The sequence below is a fragment of the Melitaea cinxia genome, chromosome 3 (assembly GCF_905220565.1).
Source record: "Melitaea cinxia chromosome 3, ilMelCinx1.1, whole genome shotgun sequence".
Taxonomy (NCBI): domain Eukaryota; kingdom Metazoa; phylum Arthropoda; class Insecta; order Lepidoptera; family Nymphalidae; genus Melitaea; species Melitaea cinxia.
In genome coordinates, this window is record NC_059396.1 from 6,584,437 (window position 1) to 6,610,560 (window position 26,124).

Sequence of the window (26,124 nt, forward strand, 5' to 3'; positions counted from 1 at the left end):
AAAACATCTTTAGCCAATCTTTGCCAGCAAGGCCAACGTGTTTGTTGAAGTTATGTTTTAGCTTATATTTGTCACAAAACATTATTGCTTGTCTACAAATAAGCTTAGGGATTAGTTGCAACACAATGTTTGCAAATCTTATGATTCTCTTGACAAGATCGAGTTCTTGAGCTTCATTTATCGTTGAAATGTGTCCTAAGCGTTTTATTATATTGCCACTTTTCAAGTGGATCCTCAGCGTACATCTAGGAATGTTATATTGGTCTGCTACACTACACTGAATCAACAGCCCTCTTTCTACAGCTGCCATAGCAGAACGCAAGTTTTCATGGGTCCACTGAGCCCGTCGTGGAGGCATATCTATTAAATCTGTGAGTAGAAAAAATATGTTGAGTTATATAAGAAAAGTAGGGTAATAAGGCCCATGACCTACTCCAGTGGACCTTATTAGCCGCTTAGCATTATTTTATAAAACCATCGATTTAGGACAAAAAAGCTTACTTTGGATTAAAACCATAGAAATTATATACTCTTATATCTCAAGTGTAATAAAATTATCTTACGTTATTACGTTATAGGGATTCTAAAACAGATTTCCAAAATGTTATTTTGGTATATGTACAGTGTATACATTCTTAATATGCATTTAATAAAAAGCGGTTATTTTAATATTACAAACAGACACTCAATATTTATTTGTATAGATTTAAAAATATGAAGCGTGCGCGAAAATTTAAGAATGTTTATATTTTAGTAACTGTCAATATTTTTTGCTTTACCTACCTCTATTTACGTTACTTATTTGAAAAAGGAAATAAATTCGTTTTGAATAGAACAAACTTTTAAACGTTTTTATATTTAGAAAAATAAAACGGTTGTGCAAGTTAAAGTTAATTCTTATATATTATTCATAAAATGAATATAAAAATAACCACTTTTACGAATCCTTTTTCATTTTTTTGTGTGAATGAAGATTATAGGAAACATAATAATTATTTGACACTTGAATCTGAATCGGATCTCGGTAAAAATTCCACAAATACGAGTAAAATTGGAAAAATAAACCACGGCCAAGTTAGTTCGTTACGTTTAGTAAATTCGGTTTAGGTATGTAAATTATAAATATAAACTTTTTCAATACTTTTGCAGCATGTTGCTGTCATGTGGAACAAAAACTGGGCTCGTGGTGTTGTTTCAATGGAAAATCAAGTTTTGATCTGGTTGCTAGATTACGGAATATTTTTACGTCCAAATGATAAAACAATATACGTAGATCTTCCTATAGAGTACAGAAAATTACCAACTAAAGTATTCGAAGCCAGTATTCACGGCGTTGTTCCAGTAGATAAAGTAATTTTATTTTATATTTTTTATTCTGTTCATTTAACTCTGCTGTATTTTTGATTTTGAATTATTTTGTCTTTGTAAATCTGATAGAACTTAACAAAATAATGATAAAAATAAAATTTAATTATTTTAAAATATTTTATTAAGTCAAATTATATATATATATATATATATATATTTTAATAGATTAGTACTTTAATAAACAATATTTAATTTTTTATTTAAATAGGTATAATATTTTAAGGTACTAACAGAAGATTGTCAAATAAGGAATTTTGTAACAACAACTTGGACTAAGGGTTGCATAGAAAGATGTCAGGAAATGATTAAAAATGCAGCAACAATATTTTTTCAGCCTATTGCTCTCTTAACAACATCTCATAATCATGTGGTAACTACTTTAAATTTATATTAGTATTACAGATTATACAATTCTAATTCTTCAGCCTAATTATATATGTTCAAATAGTTTATGTACATATATTATATATTTATTTAGGTCATTGGAGATTTATTTCTTGAAATAGAAGAAAAAGGAATTGTTAATATAATAGATGAACTTGAAAGTTGGCCAGTATTTCTAGAGAGAAATAAAGAAGCCTATGTCACTAGTAGGTATTAAATATTTGAAAATAATTAAATATTCATAAAACTTAAGTAAAAAAGCTTGTTATTATATTTCTAGATTTTATGAAACTATATACCAGTCGAAGGAAACACCGCTTGTGCTCACTAAAACCAGAAATACCTGATTTTGATTTAGCAGAAATAACACTTCAAACAACATTAGAAGAATACAATGAGATATTGGAAAAATGTCCTAAATTAGAAAACTTTTTAGAAACAGATTCATTATCTGGAGACGACAGCACTGTAGTAGAATCGGTGGCACCAACCAAAGATAAAAGTGCTTACAAAATATCTCCAGAAGACATTGAGAAATATGCTAACAAATATGTAATAATAAATGGTTGTAAGTATAATGTTTTAAGTATTTTAATAAACAAAGCTCGGGACCTATCTATCTGTGAGCGCTATAAGGATCATGATCTTAAATCTGTTGGTAGAGGTTATTCTTATAGAAACAGTTTTTCTTAATTGTTTCATATTTTTTTTATATCAATTTTATGTAAGGCCCATTCATTAACTACGTAAGGGTTCCAGGGGGAATGGAATAGTCCCTATGTACCCTTACTTGGGGGGGGTACCCTTATTTAGGATGAGCTGTTTATTACTTGTTTTACAAAGAATTAATGGCGTAAAAAATAATAAAATAATAGCACTATGTATGGCGTTTTATTTTAAATTAATATACAACAAATGTGGACAAAACATTCAATCTAGATTCCAAATTTTTGTAAATATGTATTTACACAAAAAGGTTTTTAAAAATAATTTAATAATGATTCCAGTTGTATACATTAGAATAAGAACTGTATTGAGATGTTTGCTTATGTTACGACCGTGATTAATAATTTGAAAAATCCACAATCATCCTTACGTAATGAATGAATGGGGCCCTAAGCATAGCATAGCAAAAAAATTATTATCTAAACGAATTAATTTGACTTATTTTTATTTGAACAAATTGTACTAAATGTCACTAAGAAATATATTTTTTCTTAATTTATTTGGAAAGATCTCAAGACCTTAAAACATAAATTATAACTATAGGGGTCATGTGACGTTGGTTGGTATATTCTTGTAAAAAATAAGAATTTTTAAATTTGAATTAATTATCCTATCATCATCATCATCATTATCATCATATACTGTCGTATAGGGAAGGCCCTTACTAAATTTGCTTGCTTATACGTAAAATAGGTGAATGGCCGTTTATTCATAAATTTCTAAGTGATCCCCATATTTTAAGTGGGCAAATTAGCTAAACTATAGATTGCGCGAGAAGGTTAGATTCTTATTTTAAGTGTGTCTTACTTTGTAAAACAGTTTTTGTATATTTTAAAATAGTTTAGTCAATCTTAAACTTGGTACATAGTAGGTATGAAAACATGTCCTTATGGACATTATTTGAGATTTTATAGATTAATTTGATTAAGGTTTTCTTCGTAGTTAATTGGTATTTTTTTTTCTACTGTTTATAAACATTCATGTAATCATTAGTTGTCACTTTTTTGAGTTCCTTGAGTTCTTGAGTATGTACGAAATATATTAAAAGACTTTATATTTAGTATGTGGCATGTTTAGATATTTAAATTAAATTGTGTTTTTAATATCGATCTTAGTGATCGTATAAATGTTAATTAATTATAAACTGGCAGGCTAAAATCAAATGCCAAAAGTATCGAAATTATATAACTGAGAAAATGACTACTCGGGCACTGGTCAGTCACTGCTCAGTTTTGAGTTTTAAAGCACGAATTAGACAAATAATTGTGCTTCTGTTATCACACAGAAGAAAAAAAGCTGACCTATACTGTTTGTTACGATCTGTTTCTAACATAAATAACTTTTTATTGGAACAAAAAGTGTTGACTTAATTTTCAAATAAAACAATTTTGTTTTTGGTTTTTTGTTTTTATTTTATATACAAATAGAAATTCTTTCCTTAGATATAATAAACTTACGATTAGTTTAACTTATTTAGACTTATACTATTCTGTACAACAACTTTGTACGACGGAAGGGCAGTGCGTGTAGAAATCGCTACGCGTTGAGCATATGGCAAGTCCTAATTAATATGAAATGTGCGTGATAAGATATGGTGCTGATACATTGACGTTATCCTATTCTGCTCAGGTTATAGTTCCATTTACACTTTTGCATTTACTACATTTCTATAAAAAAAATCAGCGGTGCTATAGTGCTCCGGACCCATAAACACAGTTTTGGGATAAATCGTGTATCGATTTACGGTATAATGTTAATAAAAGTGAAATTGCGATAGGATTAGGAGTTGAGATTAAAATCAAAGACGGAGGCCAGGGTTGGTGCTCGCGACGTAGTTGAGAAGTTCATCTGAATCCTCACACACCACGGGTTTCTCGTGGTAGCAAGCAACGTCGTGCCACGCAATACCGTCATTATAAACGTTGTTAAGAATGCTGAGGCATGACTCGGTGGTTCCGTTGATGTCGAACTCGGCGTTGTCAGGCTGGCGTTGCTTTTTGTGTCCGGTTTGTGACCATGGGTTGTAGCCCCAACCGTTGGGAATCTAGAAAAACAAGATGCATTTGAGTATAACAAATAATCTTAGTTTTCTGTCTGACATTTAAAGATTGATTTAAATTGACAAAAGATGTCAAAACTTTAGGTACATACATAATTTTTATATTAGGCGTCCCTCCTGGTTTAGAATAACTAATATATAAAATTCTCGTTTTACGGTGTTTGTAGTTAAGGACGCTATCACATTTTTCACTCGCTCAAGTTTCCGAAGCTCAAGCTCCTCCGAAACGGCTTGACCGATTCTCATAAAATTTTGTGTGCATATTGGGTAGGTCTGAGAATCGAACAACATCTATTTTTCATCCCCCTAAATGTTAAGGGTAGTCCACCCCATTTTTTTTAATTTTTAGATAAATTAGTTATTTTTTATTTTATTATGATTTGGCGTTGAAAAATAAATATAACCCCTACCACCAACCCCTATTTTTAAATAGCGTTTAGCGGCAAAACGACGTTTGCCGAGTCAGCTAGTCAAATTATAAATATCATAAATTATGAATATCATACTCATATTCAGGTCAGAGAGGTCAGATTATTATTTTACGGGAATGGTATTACTTTGCTATTATTGTAAGTCAATAAGTCTTTAAAGTACTTTACTGTAGATGTAATAGTTTTCTTATAGTAATAGTTGTCTTAAAATATTATATTTTTAAAGATGATTTATGATTTTGTGTCTTTTTATGGAAGTTCGCAAATTTTTATAGAATGAAAGTTTCAAATGTTATACATTTATTTGAACTCGTCGAACTCGCTGTGTGGCTACGGTAGTAAAAAATATAGCCACCCCCTCTCTTCCCGTGGGTGTCGTAAGAGGCGACTAAGGGATAACACAGTTCCACTACCACTTTGGAACTTAAAAAGCCGACCGATGGCGGGATAACCATTCAACTGCTGGCTTTGAAATACACAGGCCCAAGACGGGCAGCAGCGTCTTCGGTACGACAAAGTCAGCCCTTCTGTCACCATCCCAACTGCCCAGCGTGGTGACTATAGGCAAAACACATGAGCTCACGCCATTATTGGCTCGAACTTGTGGACGCCTGTGTCCAACAGTGAACTGTGATAGGCTGAAATGATGATGATGATGACATTTATTTGAAATAAATATGTTATAATCTTTTAACAACTTCATAACTAAACGATTCTTCTAAGTTGTGCGTGTCTAGCTTTTTATCTCTAATTGAATTATTTAAAAAACACATTGAACTTTTTTCGATTTATAATTAAGCGTTTTAATGATTTAATTTTTATATCTTTTGTTACTACTATAATATGGATAGGTGATCTATATTTGTGCATTGTCTACTTCGGGATTAGTACCTAGTTAATCATATGTTGAACATTTTAAAATTCAGACCTGGTTTGTGGGTGACATCTTTTCGCGGTTAGCAGACCAGAACCAACCGAAGATGTTCTTGGGTTCGAGATCTCTACGCGATTCACATCCCTTGAAGTCGCAGAGACGGCCCGAGGTCCATATGTATGGTACATCGTCTGAAAAATTAAAAAAAAAAATACGTATTTATATAACTAGAACGACTTTACATATATACAACTTAGATAAATTTATAATTCATTTAAATAAATAAACTTAACATAATCAAATAACAAACAAGTTTTTAAGTGAATTTCAATAATATTAAACTATTTTTAACTTACTTTGCTGGATGAGCTTGAAGATTAGATTATTTTCTTCTTGAGTTTCCATAGAAACAAGGTCCATGCAATACTCGCGGCAGATGTTGCGTCCGTCCAACCAGTCTACTTTCCTGTTAGCGAGCTCAGGAACGTGTCCGCTGTAGAAGTAATTGTGACCCCGGTAGAAGAACTCTTTCGGTCCTGAAAATAAATGCTTAGGTAATTATGTGATAATTTAATGATAATTTGCAATTTTTTTAATTTGAATTTAAATTAAATAACTCATTATTTTTAAGCTTTTAATTGATTGAATATTAATTTAAGTTTTAATTTTAATTTTCATTGAATTTTACTATTGATTTTGTTTTTAATTTTAATTATTGTAATTTTGAATTTTAGTATTTATTTTATTTTTTAATTTTAATTATTGTAATATTGGTTGAATTTTAGTATTGAATTTGGTGATGATTTTAATTTTGCATTTGATTGAATTTTAGTAGGTATATTGATTTTGATTTTAGTGTTGTTTGATTGGATTTTGATTTGGTATAATTTGTTTTGTCACAATTGTTGAAACTAATATAGTTTAAGAAAAAATAATGTAGATAACTAACAAAAATATGGACATATTTCTGAAATAAATTATGATTATTATTATTATTATTTTCTTTTATTCAATATATTTCCTTATGATTACATTTTTAAATATATTTATAAATAAGACAAATAATTATGTTGTGTCATGCGACACTAGGTAGGAACGAAGTTCCTTCGGATAGTATAGAAGCAATACAATTTGAAAAAAAAAAATGTTGAATTTTATATATATTTTCTAGTTCTTGATATTTTTTTTAATTTTGTTGATTAGTTTTTAATGTACTTAACATTAAAGTATTTAGGAAATTTAGTATTTTAGAAAATAACAAATACCGTAAATTAAAATAAAATAATAACAATAATTCAAACTATTAAGTGAAATAAAAAAACACATGTCTTTATTTATTTTTGTCGACAGTATAAAATTACATAAATAATTTAAAAAAAAAGTTTACTAGTAATATTTTAATTTTACAAACGTCATATTATACAGTCGTGTGACTGATATTACGTCACTTCCGTTATATATTTTTCTTACGGTTTTAATATCACATTGTTTTCAGTTCGATCGCCTAGCCAAATGTCAAGCCTGCCGTAAGGAACTTCGTTCCAATAAAAATATTTAAAAATATAAAAATAGTAGTACCGATACAAAAATAGGAACAATTATTGTTGAGTCTACATTCCACATGCTGATAATCTCGTGGACAAGGTCCTAAATATTTACTTAATTTTTCTTTTTCGGCCTTTACGAGATTATCGTCATGTGGAACTGTAATGTCAACAATAATTTCTCGGCGCGCTGATCGGTCTACTAACACTATATCAGGTTTATTGACTGCAATAAACTTGTCAGTGACAATAGACTGATCCCAGTAGAGCAATGCACGACCATTTTCAAGAAATGGCGTTCGGTTATACCTATAATAAGGCAACTCATTTTCAACGAGGCCGTATCGAATAGCAAGTTGTTGGTGTGTAATCCTGGCTACTTGGTTATGCCTGTGCAAGTAATCACCGTTAGCAAGATGATTACAACCGCAAACAATATGTTTAATGGATTCTCCAGGCTTATGACAAGCTCTGCTGTCTGGAGTTCCGTCTTTCATGATATGTCTCCGGTAGTTATTCGTCTTAATAACTTCGTCCATAATTGCATAGACAAAACCTTCGGTTTCTCCGAAGAGGTTCCCGTGTTGTAAACCAGGATATAGAGCTAGGCTGGTCTACATCTAGGTCTGTCAGAACTTTGGAGAACCGGCTATGTAATTCCTTGCTCTTCCATACGGCCACGCGGTCAACGGTACGCATTACTTATAGGCTTACGCCATTTGTCTTTGCCCAAGGACAGCGGGATAAAGCGCTATCAACTGTTATTACTACAACATTTGACATTTTAGATTGTTTCTTCATAACGTATGCTTTTTAACGACGACAAGTCATTATGAACTACTAAGACAAGACAATATATGTATAATATTACGCTATGACCTCAAGTAACTGACGTTACGAGTCGGTAGTGCGTCTAAATAAATAAATTTTATTCACACGGTTGGCAATAGTCATATATTTGGTTAGAGCTTTGTTTATGAACGATGAACCTTAAGACTTCTATCACGGTCACGACATTGACGTCTAATTGTATTAAATAAACGTGTCCAAATTAACGGGACATGTCGCAAAGACGTATGGAACACGTCTTTACATAACCCCGTAGTGACCTTTCCGTATTGTGCAACTAGCGTGGACACCTAGCGTGTGCAAGTATATGCTGCCAAAATAATTGATGATTGTTTATATAGTAGGTATATTTATATTAGTTTAAATACTTTATTGTAACCACCTACATTTTATTTAGGTACTTATTAAGGATAACTTTTATGCTCAGACCAAAACTATTTTATTTAAAAAATATTGGATAAGGTGATTATATTATTTATGTAGGATAAATATTTTGGTAATATATACGCTTATTAATAATAAATAATAATGAATTCAAAAAATTCCATTCTCACATACTCAAATATATATTTGTAAATATTTTGATTGACGAGTCTCGTCATGAACAAAATCCGTGTTTGAAGTATCGATCTTTTATAAAGTAAGTCAAACTTTTGTTCCATAACTGTTGGGGAATAATTTTGTTTTTAGAGGTTTGAAGTTTGTGTTATTTTTGATTGGTCTGTTTATTTACATGGTCGAAGTTGCATCTATTAGTATTTTTATCTAGATATATTATTTTAAACTATATATTTGATAAAAAGTTCTTACACATCTCTGCAAGCTTTGTAACATATGAAGATAACTGTATGTTATTAAATAATATTAACCATTTGTAAATCAATGATCTAATGACATATGATGTAAGGGATCGATCAAAGTGGAAGAGACGCAGTCTGAATAATACCCTCACAACCAAAGCTGGGAATAATAATGTCTAGCAGAAAAATAATTTCTAAGATTTTTAATTAATCATCACATCATTATCATCATCACTTCAGCCTATTGTAATCCACTGCTGTACACAGGCCTCCACAAGTTTGCGCCAAAAATGGCGTGAACTCATGTGTGTTGCCCATTGTCACCACGCTTAAATAATATCAATAATTAATGACTAAAATTACTATAATGTTCGAAGGTCCAGAATGACTGTAGCGTTGTCTCGTAGAAAGACTGTAGTTTGCTTGAAGGTCCAATATGACTGTATTGTCAACAGCAAAGCTTTATTCTCAAAGGACCAAAATAACTTTAATGTATAATAAATAAAATAATATATAAATATGAGGGAAGGTCATGAGGTAAACCAAACGCAATGAAAGTCGATCTAACACTCAGTTTATTAAGATAATTATAAGTATACATAGGTAAAAGAACAGACGTCACATGTGCAGTAATGAAATGCAAAACAGCAATTTCACAAGAACAAACCTGAATTAAAGGGGGTAATTTCACAGGTAATTTCACAAGAATTTGTATAAATTAAAGAAGGTTATTAGATCGCAAAGACAATTACATTGTTGAATGTGCAGTAGCCCGCACAAGTACATAATAGCTAATACTAATAATAATAGTATTTGATATAGTCGAAAAAATAAGGCTGTACGAAGTTCGCCAGTCAACCTGTATCTAATATAGATAAGAAAACTATTTAAGATTACACTTTTAAAAATTATTACAAGAGAATATTACACAAACCTTTGCAATGATAGTCGTACTTGCAAAGTTGAATGAGCTAAGATTCGCACGACGGACAATTATTATTATAGTGAATGGGGCCTTGCGCAGACTTGACAGACAAACAGATGTGTGATTGTGTCGGATAGATCGTACACAACAATAGAAACTTAGCGAGAGGTTCTCCGCATTAATCTTCGACGAATAATCGCTATTTAACATATTGTAATGGTAAAATATTCAACAGGTTTCAATGAGAACCTACTATGTATCTACCTATGTTAAAGTAACATTTGCGTGTACTTTGTGGATTTGGTAACGTCAATTACACTGAATAAATAACATAGGGTACCTAGAAACTAGATGTGTGTATGACCATAATTATGTTTTTTTTTTTTTAATTAATCCTTAATCCAATTATTTCTTCCAAAAGTTCTGTATCTGTATTGCTTGGCAGTAATTATCACAATAGGAACTAAGTGATATAACTATATTATTCTTTTGGAACGTACTTGTGACGAAATAAAAATTCTACAACTAAAATTACAAGGCGTCTGTTTTTTTATAAAAAAAGAATACAAAATTAATAAAATAAATTAAATTAATAATAAAATTTATATGATGTCAAGCATACAGAAAGCTTACCTAATATAAACTTTAACATACGTAAAATTATCTATACAAATAAATAAAATTGGAGTGTCTGTTTGTAATATTAAAAAAAACCGCTTCTTACTAAATGCATATGGATGTATACTCAGTACATATACCAAAATTACATTTTTTACAATTTTTGTCTGTCTGTCTGTTTGTTCCGGCTAATCTCTGAAACGGCTGGACCGATTTAGATGAGACTTTCACTGACAGATAGCTGATGCAATAAGGAGTTAACTTAGGCTAACTTAGGCTTTTTAGAAATTTATTTATTTTATAACACTGAAAACTGAACAATAACTTTTTGTTAAATTCCACGCGGACGAAGTCGCGGGCACAGTTAGTAGTTACTAAATTAAGTTAATTCAGTGATAATTAATCAATCAAGTAGAACAATTTTAAAGTCGTTATACCATCTATTTACGTAGGTAGCAGGTACACTACTTGCGTAGTCTAGGTTGGTACCTAGTTAAGTACACCTAACACTAATGTAGTAGTTTCTGTTAGACTAATTTTTAGAAATTTTCACAATATGTGTATAGAATTGAAAGGTTGGAATCCGACGAAGGTTGTATTGCAACATCCTTGGTTTTGATTTTATTTTTTAGTTTACGATCTCGTCTTAAATGTGAGAAATACCAATTTAAACAAATAAATTGGTTTTTATATATCAAACTTTAATAACTATGCATAGAATTGGATGTTCAAATTTATTTGATTACATTCCATTAAACTTTTGTTCATTCCCCTTGTAGCTATTTTAATAAAAATATGTATAAATTAATATTTGAATGGTGGCTTTCAAAATTTAACTATGTTTTGTTTTCAATGGTTTTAATATATTCTTATTAAAAATACCTTTTATTATTCAGTTAGTCAGTTCAGCTTATTGGAGTCCACTACTGAAAGTAGGCCTTACCAAGTTTGTGCCAGACATCCTGGTTTTCCGCAATCCTCATCCAGCCTACACCGGCAATCTTACGTAGATCGTCGGTCCAACGGGCCGGAGGACGTCCCACATTGCGTTTGCCAAGACGTGGTCTCCACTCCAGGACCCATCTGCTCCAACGGCTATCGGTCCTGGACAGCCCAGGTCTCGACAGAGTCGTAGGCTTTCTCGTAGTCCACAAATGCCATATACAGCGGCTGATTATATTCTTCTGTCTTTTGAATAATCTGCCGAACAGTATGGATATGGTTTACGGTGCTGTAGCCATTTCGAAACCCATCCTGCTCTGGCCGACATAGCCCACAGAATTAGCAAGTTGAAGTGGCAGTGGGCTGGTAATTTGTATCGCAGGACCGATGGCCGTTGGACCAGACGTCCTGGAGTGGAGACCGCGTCTTACCAAACGCAGTGTGGTACATCCTCCGGCCCGCTGGACCGACGATCTACGTAATATTGCCGGTGTAGAACGAGTCTGGCGCGAACTTGGGGAGGCCTATGTCCAGTGGTGGACTGCGATAGGCTGAAGTGAGTGAGTGATATAATCTTTACCAGACATTAAATTAAAGAATAATTTTGTTTGCTGGCAGACGAAAAAAAACCGACTTCAATTACATCGACACGTAATACAACGTAGATAGACGAAAAAATAGTCAATTAAATACGCATTATCAAAGATTACTCCAAAAGCTGTAATCAGATCTCGATGAAATTTAAATGTTACCACATGATAAATATCGGCTTTCGATTAAATTAGTAATCATCAAAATCGGTACACCCAGTAAAAAGTTATGCGAATTTTCGAGGGTTTCCCTTGATTTTTCGGGGATCCCATCATCAGATTCTAGTTTCCTTATCATGCTACCACACTTAGGGTATCTCCTTTCCAACAAAAAAAGAATTATTAAAATCGGTTCATCAACGACGTTACACGAGATATTCACGGAAAATATATATATATATATATATATATATATATATATATATATATATATATATATATATACATATGAGTCAGTTAATTCCGGTTGGTTAATTTCCGGTTTATAATAATAAAATATTGAATACTAAAGTTGACAATTTGTTTTCCTCTTTTTAAATTATTAGTTGTGGTAAACCATTTGTAGGAGGAACGGAAACACAATAAAGTGTACAGTTGAATAGATTGCAAGAAAGATGTAACTTATTTATGGTTTAAATAAATTGTTTAGATGTAAAATTATTTTGACTTTCAAATGCTATGGCTTCTTTTACATGCTACAAAATCATATCATATCCTTTGCCTTCAAAAAGTAAAATGTACCCTATACGAGTATAGTAAAATGTACATAGATAATAATTATTTAAAGTTATTATATTCATAAATTTCTTAATACTTTTCATTCGTTCAGGGTCAAATTAAAAATCAAATTTAGAAATATATTAGTATGAAATCAATTTTAAAAGTAATATTAAAGACGTTTTACCCACGTTAATTTGAGGCGATAATAGTCTATGGCCACAACAATAATTTTTCATTGCGAGCCAATAGTTCCGGAGATTAGCGCGTGTGAACAATCAAGCATATAAATAAAAAACTAAAAAGTTATTATAGTACAAATTTGGTCACAAAATTATCGTATTTAATATCTACATAATATTATTTCATATATTATTTCATATCTACATATCTGGGCGGTATGTACCTACTCGGGCGCGGTGAACACGGTTTTCCAACGTAAATCCCAATTTCACAGGAATTCAAGAATAAAAAGTAGCTTATCCTAGCTTATTCTAGTGAAAGTCCCATAAAAATAGGTTCAACCGTTTTGAATATTTTCTCGGAAAAACAGGAAGACATACAGACAAAAACTTTAAAATCGTTTGTTTGTAATTTGTTTGTAGTATCATGTAAATAACTATATGCACTTGAATAATTGTGATTGCTCGCAAAAGAAAAACCGATTTCAATTACATCGACAAGAGTACAACGTAAGTAGACGAAAAAAAAAAGAGTCAAGTAAATACTCGTTATCAAAGATTACTAAAAGTAGTCATCATATCCCGATAAAAAGTAAATGGGACCACTAGACAAGCACCAGCGTTCGAATAAAACAGAAATCATCAAATTCGGTACACCCAGTGAAAAGTTATGCGGTATAAATACAACGTAGGTTGACGAAAAAATAGTCAAGTACAATTAAATTATTAGATATAATTCAAAAATTACTAGTTAGATCTCAAATACATTTAAATAGGACCACATGGCAAGCACCACCTCTCGACTAAAAAAAAAAATCATCGATATCGGTCTACCCAGTTAAAAGTTTTGAGGTTCTGATACATTAATGCAATCGACTTGTGAACCTCCTCCTTTTTTGGATGGCGGTTAAAAATAATTTTATTTGAAAATCATAGACTGACGCTTCAATTTTATTAGTACTATACGAGTAGATACAAAATCAACATATGTTACACTGAAAGTTCATTTTAATAATATTTTTATCTTGCTTAAATAAATACAATATTGACAAACGTAATTAAAATGATCGAGCTTTTGAATAAAAAAGTAAAAAAAAATCATACATGTACACGACAAATTGTAAAGAAATTTGGTAGTAAGTATCAATTCGTTTAGTTGTATGTATAACGAAAGTTTTGCGATCTTGGTTCACGGTTCGATTAACCTTATCATATTAGGTATTAACTGGTTTTAATTTTATTACGTCATTCATTCATTTTCACTAAGTTGTTGTGTAACACTTCACCCAGTAGGTAAGGGGAACTGTGGCCATAATATTTTCCTGTTTCACATATTAAATTTATAAATTCCATAGCTGAATTTCGTGTCATCATCATCATCATTTCAGCCTATCACAGTCCACTGCTGCACACAGGCCTCCACAAGTTCACGCCAAAAATAGCGTGAACTCATGTGTTTTGCCCATAGTCACCACGCTGGGCAGGCAGATTGGTTACCGCAAGGCTGGCTTTGTTGCACCGAAGACGCTGCGTCTTCCCGTCTTCGGCCTGTGTATTTTAAAGCCAGCGGTTGGATGGTTATCCCGCCATCGATCGACTTTTTAAATTCCAAGGCGGTAATGGATCAGTCGCCTTTTACGACACCCACGGGAAGAGAGGAGGTGGCTATACATATCTCATCTTATATATATTTCGAGGAAGTTAATTTATTTCCATTCATACATCAAAAGCGCCCTGCCTTTTCTCTCTAGGAATTTCTTTGATTCCTTGAAATTCCACAATTTTTTCCTGACTTAGCATCATACCTTTTTAAATAAAAAATAGTTTTTAACCGACTTCCAAAAAAGGAGGATGTTCTCAATTCGACTGTATTTTTTTTATGTATGTTACATCAGAACTTTTGACCGGGTGGACCGATTTCGACAATTTTTTAATCGAAAGGTGGTGTGTGTCAATTGGTCCCATTTAAATTTATTTGAGATCTAACAATAACTTTTCGAGTTATATCTAATAATGCGTTTTTACTTGACGCTTTTTTCGTCGACCTACGTTGTATTATATACCACATAACTTTTTACTCGGTGTACCGATTTTGATAATTCTTTTTTGTTAGAAAGGAGATATCCCTAGTTTAGTACCATGATAAGGAAACCAGGATTTGATGATGGGATCCTAGAGAAATCGAGGGAAACTCTCGAAAATCCATATAACTTTTACTGGGTGTACCGATTTTGATAATTTTTAATTTAATCGAAAGCTGATGTTTATCATGTGGTGACATTTAAATTTTATCGAGATCTGATAACTACTTTTTGAGTAATCTTTGATAACGCGTAGTTACTTGACTATTTTTTCGTCGATCTACGTTGTATTACTTGTCGATGTAATTGAAGTCGTTTTTTTTCGTTTGCCTGCAAACACAATTATTTATTTCTTAATTCTTAACAATCTATATATATCTCATTTTTCGGTTGATATAATTTGACTTTTAGCTTACATTTTAGTAAGTTGAATTTCAGCACAATTTGTATGGAATAGAGAACACATAAGTAATGAACGGGTAAATATTAATAAACATCAACAACTCTACTCTAATCTTACGTAAGAGAATATTTTAATAAAAGTAATATAAGACTGGTTTGATTCATTAATTATCTGCTTCATAGAAGTTCGTGAACCTGTTTTGTAAATGAGCTACCTACATCTTCAGTATAACCACTTTTAAGAGTTACCTGTACCTGTTAATTAAAAAATATATGTGTATATGAAGAAATCTCAATCAAACAAATTTATTTTTAACAGACTTCAAAAAAGGAGGCGGTTACTCAATGGGCTATTTGACAATGTGAAAAATAAAGTGTAAATTGCTGTTATCACTATATATTATGAGTTTAAAAGTGGTTATTCTATAATATAAAAATGAGTCGCTGAATGTGTTGCTAAGCGCAAAACTCGAGAACGGTTGGACCGATTTCGCTAATTCTTTTTTTTTTAAATAATCCTTGAAGTACGGGGATGGTTCTTACGGAGAGAAAAATTAAAAAAAAAATTAAATTTCCTGAAAAAGTCTAAAAACAACACTTTTCTATACTCACATACAAAAGATTTGTGATAATACTTAAAAGTCACTGTTAGGCGATACGAAGTTCGCCGGGTCAGCTAGTTCATTAATATAAGTTGGAAAAAATAATTAATTAATTTAAAAATCAATAAATACAAATTCATTTTTTGAAGCGTATGTCACGTGACACAGAACTTTCCTGATTGGTCGAGTTTATGATGACGTCACTTGCCTGTAACCGCATTTACCTGCTTGTTGTGTTTCTATGCTTTCGAATTTGTTTTAAAAGAATATCCTATTTTATCCATTGTTTTCGGGTGATTTATTGCAATATTTTACAAATTCTGTCAGCTTTATCATGGACAACGATTTTGTAAAAGCAGACAGCAGAAACCTGCCCCAAGTCGACGCAATCATGGTCGGATTATTTTTCAAAAATAATTCCGATTTCTTTGCTTCGGAACTAAATAATTGTGTTTACTCGCAAACGAAAAAAAAACGACTCCAATTATATCGACAAGTTGTAGTAGTAGTGTGTCGTACAACGTAAGTAGACCAATAAATTAACAAACGCACTAGCACTAGCAAGCAATAATTTTTATAGGTTTACATTATAAACGATGATAGTCTTTTTATAAAATTTTGATTGACTTTGTTGTCAGGAATAAAAATAAAAAAACCTTTTTTTTTAAATTTATTCACCAAAGGGAATAGTTTTATTTAAAACTCCCAAATATAAATTAATTAATTAAAACAAACAGTCTAAAATTATCTTCAAGGTCAGAAAAAGTACTATTTAATTTTTTTCAAGCATATTCATATTTAATATATTTTCATGTGGTATGTGGGTGTGTTTATGTATTAAATGAACTAAAAAATAGCAGTCAACAGAGATTCCAATATACATCATTGGCTTTTTTATGATTAAGTGCAAAGTATTCTGCATACATTTCATTTTTTAACATCTTCATTTATCCATGTAATGCTCGTACTGGATTCAGACACCTTTGATGGAGTAGCTGTAAGTCAGGAAGAATCTTGTTGCAAAGGATTTTCTTTGCATAAAGATTTTTCATCATCCACGAAGTTGATCCTTTTCTTTATATTATTAGCACCAGACGTAGATGGCTTTTTTGGCAAAAGCATAAATTCATTTACAATGGAGAAGTATAACTATACAAAACAGTAGTATTGAGAGGAGAAATAGCTGTATCTCTTGTTAGGGACTTAGTTTGCACTCTCTTGCTTCTCGTACGCACTTTATTTATCAAATGACACTGGACTGATTTTTCTACTATTACAACAGGTTCTGTTAACATACTTCTCTCACATTTTTGGGATAATTCTGAAATAAAAAACTCATTAATTAATTTATAAATTATTTAGTAATTATATGATATTACTGTCTCAGTTAATTGGAATAAAACTCTGGAAGCGTAGAAATAATTTCAGTATGCTGTAGAGACTAAGTTTGCATACTTTTTGTACAAGTTTCGATTGCAGTAGCAGTAGGCTCATCATTGTTTATTATAGGTTGTTGAATATCTTAACTTTTCCATCTGTAACAAACAAACAAGTTTGTCAGGACCTTTAAGTGTAATACTTTTTGAAATCATAGGTCTGTAGTTACAATTTGTAATTAATATTATGGAAAACAGCAGAAATATTATACTAGTGAAGTGAATTGCACAAGACATTCTGTTAAAAACATTAGTGGTATTATAACCTCAAATCAATACAAATTATTTACATTCAGAATGTAATAAATTATTAAAAATATATAAATATTATGTTTACTTACATCGAAACGGTCTTCACAGGAGAAAATATTTGTACTATTCGCTATGTAATAATCCCTCCGAGAAAATTCCAACCACTTTCGGCGCACTTTGACATTCTTTGGAACACTTACGAATAGTTTTTATGGAGTATTTATCGACGTATTCGTACATTTTGGAACTGCACACCATTTGTAACTTATTTTATTACATAAATCACTGTTATAATAACACTTTCTTTTTTTGTTTGCAACAAATGTATATAAATGACAGGTGCCACAGATCAGACTACAGGCAAGTGACGTCACCGACCCCGTTGCAGCGCCATATTGTCAAAATAGCGTATTGGCGTGATATTTAAATGTTGTACTTTTCGTTTGATATTTTTCAGCAAATATTTACAAGAATTAAAAGAAAAAGCTATTACTGGGTTGTTTAATATCTACTTAATAAGATAAAATGGATTTTGAAAACCAGTCAAATAGCCTATTCGACCATGTATGTTTGGGGATAACTTCGTCGTTTATGAACCGATTTTGTTAATTCTTTTTTGTTTCAAAGGAGGTATCCCAAGTGCGGTACCATGATGAGGAAACCAGGATCTGATGATGGAATCCCAGAGAACTTTAGGGAAACTTTCGTAAATCGTAGTGGTGACTAGCGCGTTTGTTAATTTTTTACATCTACTTACGTTGTATTACTTGTCGATGTAATTGAAGTCGAGTATTTTCGTTTGCGAGCAAACACAATTATTGTAAAATGTCAGTGATCAAATCTACACAAACACACGATGTTTCAAATTTACTTAATTTCAGTTTTAGGTATTTTAACTTTTAATGTCTATATGCAAAACTATATTTTATTATATCTATATATATAAATATATATTTGTTTAATTTTATTATATTTTTATTGTTCGTTATATAGTTTTTAAACTTTTTATCAGCAAAAAAATGTGATTGATGATTTTTGTTTCATTTGTTCTTCAACTTATAAACTTAACAAAGAATTTTACCCACAGAAATAAATACTAGCTATGCCCTGGGCGCGTTACTACGCTTTTTTTTGTCGTACCAGCTCAGCACAACACTTATTGCTGAAGACGATGAAATGATCAAATGCATAGTTTACGATTCTATAAAGGACATGCAAACAACATTATCCTAACGTAGAAGAGTAGATTTACTAAAATTATATAATTTCTAAAACGCAGATATATAATATTGACTAGTCCGTTGGTGCAGTTTGTAGTGGCCCTGCTTTCTGTGCCGCGGGTTGCGGGTTCGATTCCCGCCTGAGTCTTTATATTTATATATGTATTATTTCTATGTATATTTATCAAAAAAAAAAGGTATAACAGTCGGCTGTTACCTGTAACAAGCATTCAGTTGCTTACCATAGGAACAGACGACCGTGTGTGTATGTTATATGATATTTATTTATTTATGATATGATGATATAGGTATATATATATAAAGGCATCCTTTTGCACCTGATGATACTTTGCTAAAATCAATCTGATATGTATTATTTCTGTTTCGGTGTACAATAAAGTGTATTGTTATGTTATGTTATCTAGTATATCTTGTCTATGAATATTGCGCCTGCATAAACTCCCGTTGACGACGCGTTGGCGTAACGGTCACAGCACTGGTTTGTGGCTGTTGCGCTGGCGCTTGCGGGTTCGATCCCCGCACATTTGTATATGGCAACATTTGTATTATAGCCACGCAGATGTTTGGCGTGGTCTGGGTGTTTGAGCAGGCCTTGTGGGTCTCCCCACCGTGCCTCCGAGAGCACTTTAAGCCGTCGATCCCGGTTGTAATCATGTACAACTGATAGAGATCGTTACTCATAGTAGGGAATATATCCGCCAACCGCCATGGATTATGCTCTGATTCTTCTCCTACGTGGGTAAAGAGGCCTATGCCCAGCTGTGGGATATTACAGGTTGAAGCGTTCAAACTCCCGTTACTTTTTACATCCCTGTTTAATAGGAAGTTATTTCCGTTTGAAAAGTAATAATAAAACTCTTATCAATCGAGGTAATCGAGGTGTATTTCGTAGAGCACATTTTTAACCCGAAAATAAATTATGCAATTCTTGCACCGTATTTGCCAACTCTTGCATCCTGACCTAGTATTGTAATAATGCAGATATGGCAGCATGTGCAAACAGTTAAAATTAAGATATCTACTTACTGTTGGCGCATTTCGACGGAACTGGCAATGATAGGAATCTTCCAGGCTTCTGTGCGGAGGCCAAAGCTGCTAGCGCTGTTGCGCACGCAACCAACAACCACGTCTGCATCTGAAGACAAAATTCATTATTTATGACAACAACTTTATTTACGTTATCTAAACAAATTCAATCGTCGTAAAGGTCGCTATGAAAGTATCAGAAGTCTAATTTTACTAGGAAGGATTCAAAATTTATAAAATTTTCTTACGAATATTCGGTAGGTTCATTGTGTGATAAGGAAACATTGTTTATACCAGAAAGATAGTCAAATCATACTAAGTTTCTAACTGTTAAAGTAAAAAAATCAAAACAATACAATATGTATAATGGTGTGATGTTACATTATTTCGTTAGATACTTGCAATCTGTCTAATAAACAAAAGGCTCAATTCAATTGCATACAGGTCTTGTGTAAAATAGGATTTAAACAAAAGATGTTTTATAAAGCATTGCGTGAATGCTTCATCGCTTATTATAATAAATCTGCATCACACGCCGAGATCGGATAACGTACAACGTAACCAAGCAGAAATGTTGTTCATAATTAATCTGTCACCGGATGGACTGGTCCAAGCAACGTCTTGCGTAACCAGAAGAGTATTTTTCGTTAAATTTTAAGACTTATTGGAATTATGGAAATGCCAATATAACGATTTGATAGATTTTTAATAGGCCGTCAGAACTTACAAGAATAATGAGCGAGAGGTATTCGAACTCACGATTGACTTTTAGCGACTTAACGTTCGTATTTTGTTACGAAATTTTGTCTGAGCATTTAAATATATTTTAACATTAGGTACCAGATAAACATCAGTTTTCATCGAAATGAAAATGTACAATTTAATTAATAATTTATACGGGACACATATTGCTAATGATACTAAAGAAGTAGCGCGTAAGTTACAGAGCTTTATATTAACATAAGTAGACCAATATGTATGTTACTACTAGTGTACTATCTACTATTCTATGTATGTTACAAGTTATGATTTGGCACTGTTTCACCATCTCAATATTTTCAAGTTTAGTGCAATATTACATATTATTTAACCCGTCACACCTCGTTATGGTGGGCAGTGTGAATGAATTAGTGGTATGCGGATTATATAATTGAAACATAGTTATGAATTTGTAATTCATAAATATGTATGTTACTTCCTTTTTATTACTGTGTTTGCAAAATAAATGTTAATTTGATTTTATTTTTACACAAAGAACTACACAAGTGAACTACATAATGTAATATATAATATTCATAGAGTAGAATTATATGAATTTTCTCGACTTATGAGATTTATTGTAGCTTATGAGAACATGACTGCGTGCATGTATGCGTACTTTGATGAGTTTCAACAATCTGTCGGCTCGTCGCCATCGGATATCGATTAAGCGGCCCTGCAAGACTATCGCATGTTACGCAACGTTGGCGGACGAAACGCGAAACAACGGGCGCGCCTGACATCACAAAATCGGAGCCGGAGCCGCCACCGGCGACAATATACATGTAAACGAAACACTTCGACCTAATTTACAAACAAGCGTCAACTTTTAACCGTGTCACAATCCGTGCGACAATGCACCAGCTAATACGGCCTTTTTACCGTATTCCTCTACATAATTAACACATAGCGCTCATTACCGTCGTAGTTGAGTAATGTTTACCTATTACAAAGGTCTATCAAAATAATTAAAGGATCGAATGAATGTCACTATAGACGTCGATGAGTAAAAACTTGTCGCTCTTATGTACACACGTGTCGTTATGCTAATGTAAACCTCATGGCATCAGCATAAGAATAAAAGCAGCATATGATAAACACCCGGAAGCAGGTGGCTGTCGTTAAGTGGAATGCAGAGGAGTTGCCTAGTAGAACAGCCTTGACACGTTTTACCGCTTTGAACTGATGTAATTGCCGTAAACGGATAATTACGATCCACTTCATCAATATATAATTGTGTTTGCTCGCAAACGAAAAAAAACCGACTTCAATTACATCGACAAGTAATACAACGTAGATCGACGAAAAAATAGCCAAGCAACTACGCGTTATCAAAGATTACTCAAAAAGTAGTTCTCAGATCTCGATAAAATTTATATGTGACCACATGATAAACATCAGCTTTCGATTAAATTAAAAATTATGAAAATCGGTACACCCAGTAAAAAGTTATTACGGATTTTCGAAAGTTTCCCTCGATTTCTCTGGGATCCCATCATCAGATCCTGGTTTCCTTATCACGGTACCAAACTAGGGATATCCCCTTTCCAACAAAAAAAGAATTATCAAAATCGGTACATCCAGTAGAAAGTTATGCGGTATAATACAACGTAGGTCGACGAAAAAAGCATCAAGTAAAAACGCATTATTAGATATAACTCGAAAAGTAGTTGTTAGATCTCAAATAAATTTAAATGGGACCAATTGGCACACACCACCTTTCGATTAAAACAAAATTTGTCGAAATCGGTCCACCCGGTCAAAAGTTCTGATGTAACATACATAAAAAAAAAAAAAAAAAAAAAAAAAAATACAGTCGAATTGAGAACCTCCTCCTTTTTTGGAAGTCGGTTAAAAATAAGCCAATTCGTCACCATCGGCGCAGATGTGAAGGCGCTTCGTGTAACATCAGGGTTACATCTAATTAATACGATCACCTTAGAATTTCAACAATCAGTATTGAATCAAGACTAAATTGATTATAATTAAAATAAACCTATGCTATTTATCGTCAAAGACGACATCATATAAAGGACACAAAGTGTCATATCATAGGTAATTTTACTATATAAATTTTGAATATTCATATAAACCAAGTTCCTATGATTATTGCTAGACATATATTATGTAAAGCTAGGTAATAAATTGACAAATAATTAACATACAAATTACAAACCATTGTAAGGTTTTGAATTATAACATGTTTACGTTTTGAAAACTATCTCAAAGAAAAATAAGTACAAAGCTTAGCACGAAGGTACTACTGAGTACGTATGTAATATATATTTCAAAAACATTACAAATAAAACAGTAAAATCTCAGTGTTCGTATGAACAGTAAAATCAAATACACTTTGTTAAGTTTAACTTAACCACATGTCGAACATCCATCAAACAAGCTGACAAATTCAATGGTATTCTGTATATTTACCAATCGCGAATTTAGTGCGAGGCTCACCGCAATGTTCCACGGTTTTGCAAGCTCTCGAGGTCGGACCATCAGATTTGTTCGCGACTCACGATGCTTCGTGAGGTTCTTTATGCAGACAGACAATCTACTACACCTCGTTGACGCATGAAATGTTCTAATCATAAACAACTCGGATCAATTGAAAGGAAAATATTTGTAGAAATAAACACGAGTAATATATTTCTCGATGTAGATCATTAATTATTATAGTAATCGTTCTATTTCATTCATCATCATTCATATGCAACAGTCAGTAGAGTTAGAATTTTAGTAGTGTAGTACATTTTAGGATTAATGAGTTCTGAATAAGCGGTCTTTATGAGCAATATAAATTAAAATAATTTTTGAATTTTTATTTGTAACACTGTATTTAATTTCCATATCACAAAAAAACTTGCAACGTGAAACTTGAAGCGGTTTTATTTTCATCTTGATATGCTATCAAGAAGTCAAGTTATGACTATATAAACAATTGTAGTGAAATCGTAACAACCATATTACATACATATTTGCGGTTGTGGCCACTGCACAGGCCACTACGGTTTACGGATGCCTCAAAATTTCCTCTAGCACACGTAAGTTGTCGTCTCAATGCTTACTATCGTCTAGCACGCGATGAATTTTAAACATATTAGTACCTTCATTGAAATTCTGTGATATGTCGAATGAAAATCCAGAACCTTCGGTTGCAATTTACGTGCTTACCCACTAGGTCATCTCAATGAAAATATTTATTTCAGGGTAACATATTACACTTTAGTGCTGCTTAGAAATGCACTTCTTTTTTTTAACCGGCTTCAAAATATTATTATATAATATTAGGTTGGTGTCAGTAATTACAAATTTTATACTAAAATTTATACTTAAGCTTGAACATATTTTTTTTTAATTTGATCTGTGCTATTTTCATAAGCATGAAGTCCTTGCATCATTAATTTGTGTTTTGTTTTTAATTCTTATTATTCATTTTTTGTGCAACATTCCTTGATAATAATGCTAATGAACATGCCACACCTACGGTACAAAGACAATTAAAAATACGCCCTCGATGTAGGTACTAAAATACACGCGGAACTGATACAAGAGCATCTTGTTCCTTTATGGATGTAACCGTGGCAAGATATACAGGTATTTAATTAATAATTGTGTTTGCAGGCAAAAGAACAAAACTCGACTTCAATTATATTGAAAAGTAATACAACGTAGGTAGACAAAAAAATTGTCAAGTAAATACGCATTATCAAAGATTACTCCCACTTTACGTGACATTGGCGGAATCAACCGTGCTTCTCTGGCACAACTGAAAGCCATTAAACCAATAAATCAATCAATCAATCAATCAAGATTACTCCAAAAGTGTAATCATATCTCAATGAAATTTAAATGTGACCACATGATAAACAACGATTTTCGATTAAATTAAAAATCATTAAAATCGGTACACCCAGTAAAAAGTTATGCGGATTTTCGAGAGTTTCCCTCGATTTCTCTGGGATCCCATCATCAGATCCTGGTTTCCTTATCATGGTACCAAACTAGGGATATCTCCTTTCAACAAAAGAAGAATTATCAAAATCGGCTCATAAACGACGGAGTTATCCCCGAACATACACACATACATACATATATATATATATATGATAATAAATAATTAATTAAACTAATATCTATTTGATGCATGATAATAAATTTTGTTTATATTCATTATAATGCCACTCACTATTACTACTTAATGAACCGAAAATATTTTGCAATCCTGTTGAAATAAATAAAAAAATAAAACTAAACATTAACATTTTTAACAATATGACTTTTTTTTTTGATCCACCTCATTTAAATTTCCCTAAAAAGGTATAAATTTAGATAATTTGAAGCTGTTTGTGATTACAATCAAAGTGATTACCTAATACCTCAGTTACGTCGTGTATTTATTGTTTACCTTTTATATAAAATGTTTATATTAGCAAGGAAATCACACGGATCGTAAGCAATATTTACCCATTAATTAGAAGAGTGATATATCTTTATGATCGCTTAGTCGGAGCCAAGTTCAATGTTGTATTTGTTAAGCTCATGATTTAATTACGTAGTGTTTCTCTATCTATGTTTTGTGTTAATATTGAAAAGTAGCTTTATTAAAAAATAAAAATAAAAAACAGCAAGAAGCTAGACAATAGTAGAAAGCCAAGTTATAGCAAAATTAGTTACTCTCATTCTTTAGTAAAAAAGTACGGAACGTAATATTCTTTTTTACTGGACATTGATGTGTCAGTAAGTTGTGTATATTTTGCCACGGTCACATCCATAAAGGACTTGTACTGTATATATGTATAAAGCCCTTGTAAGTTTCTTAACATTTTCATTTCCCGTTATTATTATATGGATGGATTCAAACAAATTACTAGAAATAATTTTAGCAATTCGGATTTGAACACGTAGTAATAGTTTTTATGTGTCCCGTTCATATAAGAAACACTCATTGTAAATATTCTCAAACAACATGTAATGACTAATAACTCAACTTTATATAACAAAACGAATGTACTCTCTATATAGGTAACCTATACCGCATTTTGAAATTTAAAATTATAAACATTATTTAGATTGACGTTTTAGGTATTTTTGTATAAAAATTACAAATTATTCCTGCTAATTGGTCATTAAAACTACGATAGTTTTAAGCATTTTAATGCAATGACTGAGTAAATAAAGTTTAGTTTAACAAATATACATAGGGTGCCTTTTCTTGTTTGCAATGGATGTAATGAACATTGAATAATTTTTGTTTCGTGTAACAAAATATCATAAGTTCATTACTTAATTCAATACTGCCTAAGGCAATTAGAA

At 31.9% G+C, this 26,124-nt stretch overlaps 2 protein-coding genes across 2 annotated transcripts in view; one reads left to right on the forward strand and one right to left on the reverse strand.

Annotated features, from left to right (window-relative positions):
• The first annotated feature begins 915 nt into the window (after positions 1–915).
• LOC123669738 lies at positions 916–2,445 on the forward strand. Its single transcript, XM_045603328.1, has 5 exons — positions 916–1,074; positions 1,150–1,350; positions 1,592–1,738; positions 1,847–1,958; positions 2,033–2,445. The coding sequence occupies exons 1-5, from the start codon at positions 916–918 to the stop codon at positions 2,443–2,445; spliced, it is 1,032 nt and encodes a 343-aa protein (XP_045459284.1).
• Positions 2,446–3,869: 1,424 nt separating this feature from the next.
• Positions 3,870–26,124, reverse strand: part of LOC123669347 — a 31,094-nt gene continuing 8,839 nt past the window's right edge. The window contains exons 2-5 of the mRNA XM_045602953.1: positions 20,050–20,158; positions 6,199–6,378; positions 5,897–6,033; positions 3,870–4,522 (exon numbers count right to left, since the gene is read on the reverse strand). Of these exons, the coding sequence (XP_045458909.1) occupies positions 4,277–4,522; positions 5,897–6,033; positions 6,199–6,378; positions 20,050–20,158 (672 nt within the window). The 3' untranslated portion in view covers positions 3,870–4,276. The remainder of the gene's footprint in view (positions 4,523–5,896; positions 6,034–6,198; positions 6,379–20,049; positions 20,159–26,124) is intronic.

Excerpts from the sequence above, each read along its gene's own strand:
- LOC123669738 (XM_045603328.1), top strand. The coding sequence starts at position 916 with ATGAATATAAAAATAACCACTTTTACGAATCCTTTTTCATTTTTTTGT. Across the intron at positions 1,075-1,149 it reads GAAAAATAAACCACGGCCAA|CATGTTGCTGTCATGTGGAA; the intron begins GTTAGTTCGTTA and ends ATACTTTTGCAG. Across the intron at positions 1,959-2,032 it reads TAAAGAAGCCTATGTCACTA|ATTTTATGAAACTATATACC; the intron begins GTAGGTATTAAA and ends TTATATTTCTAG.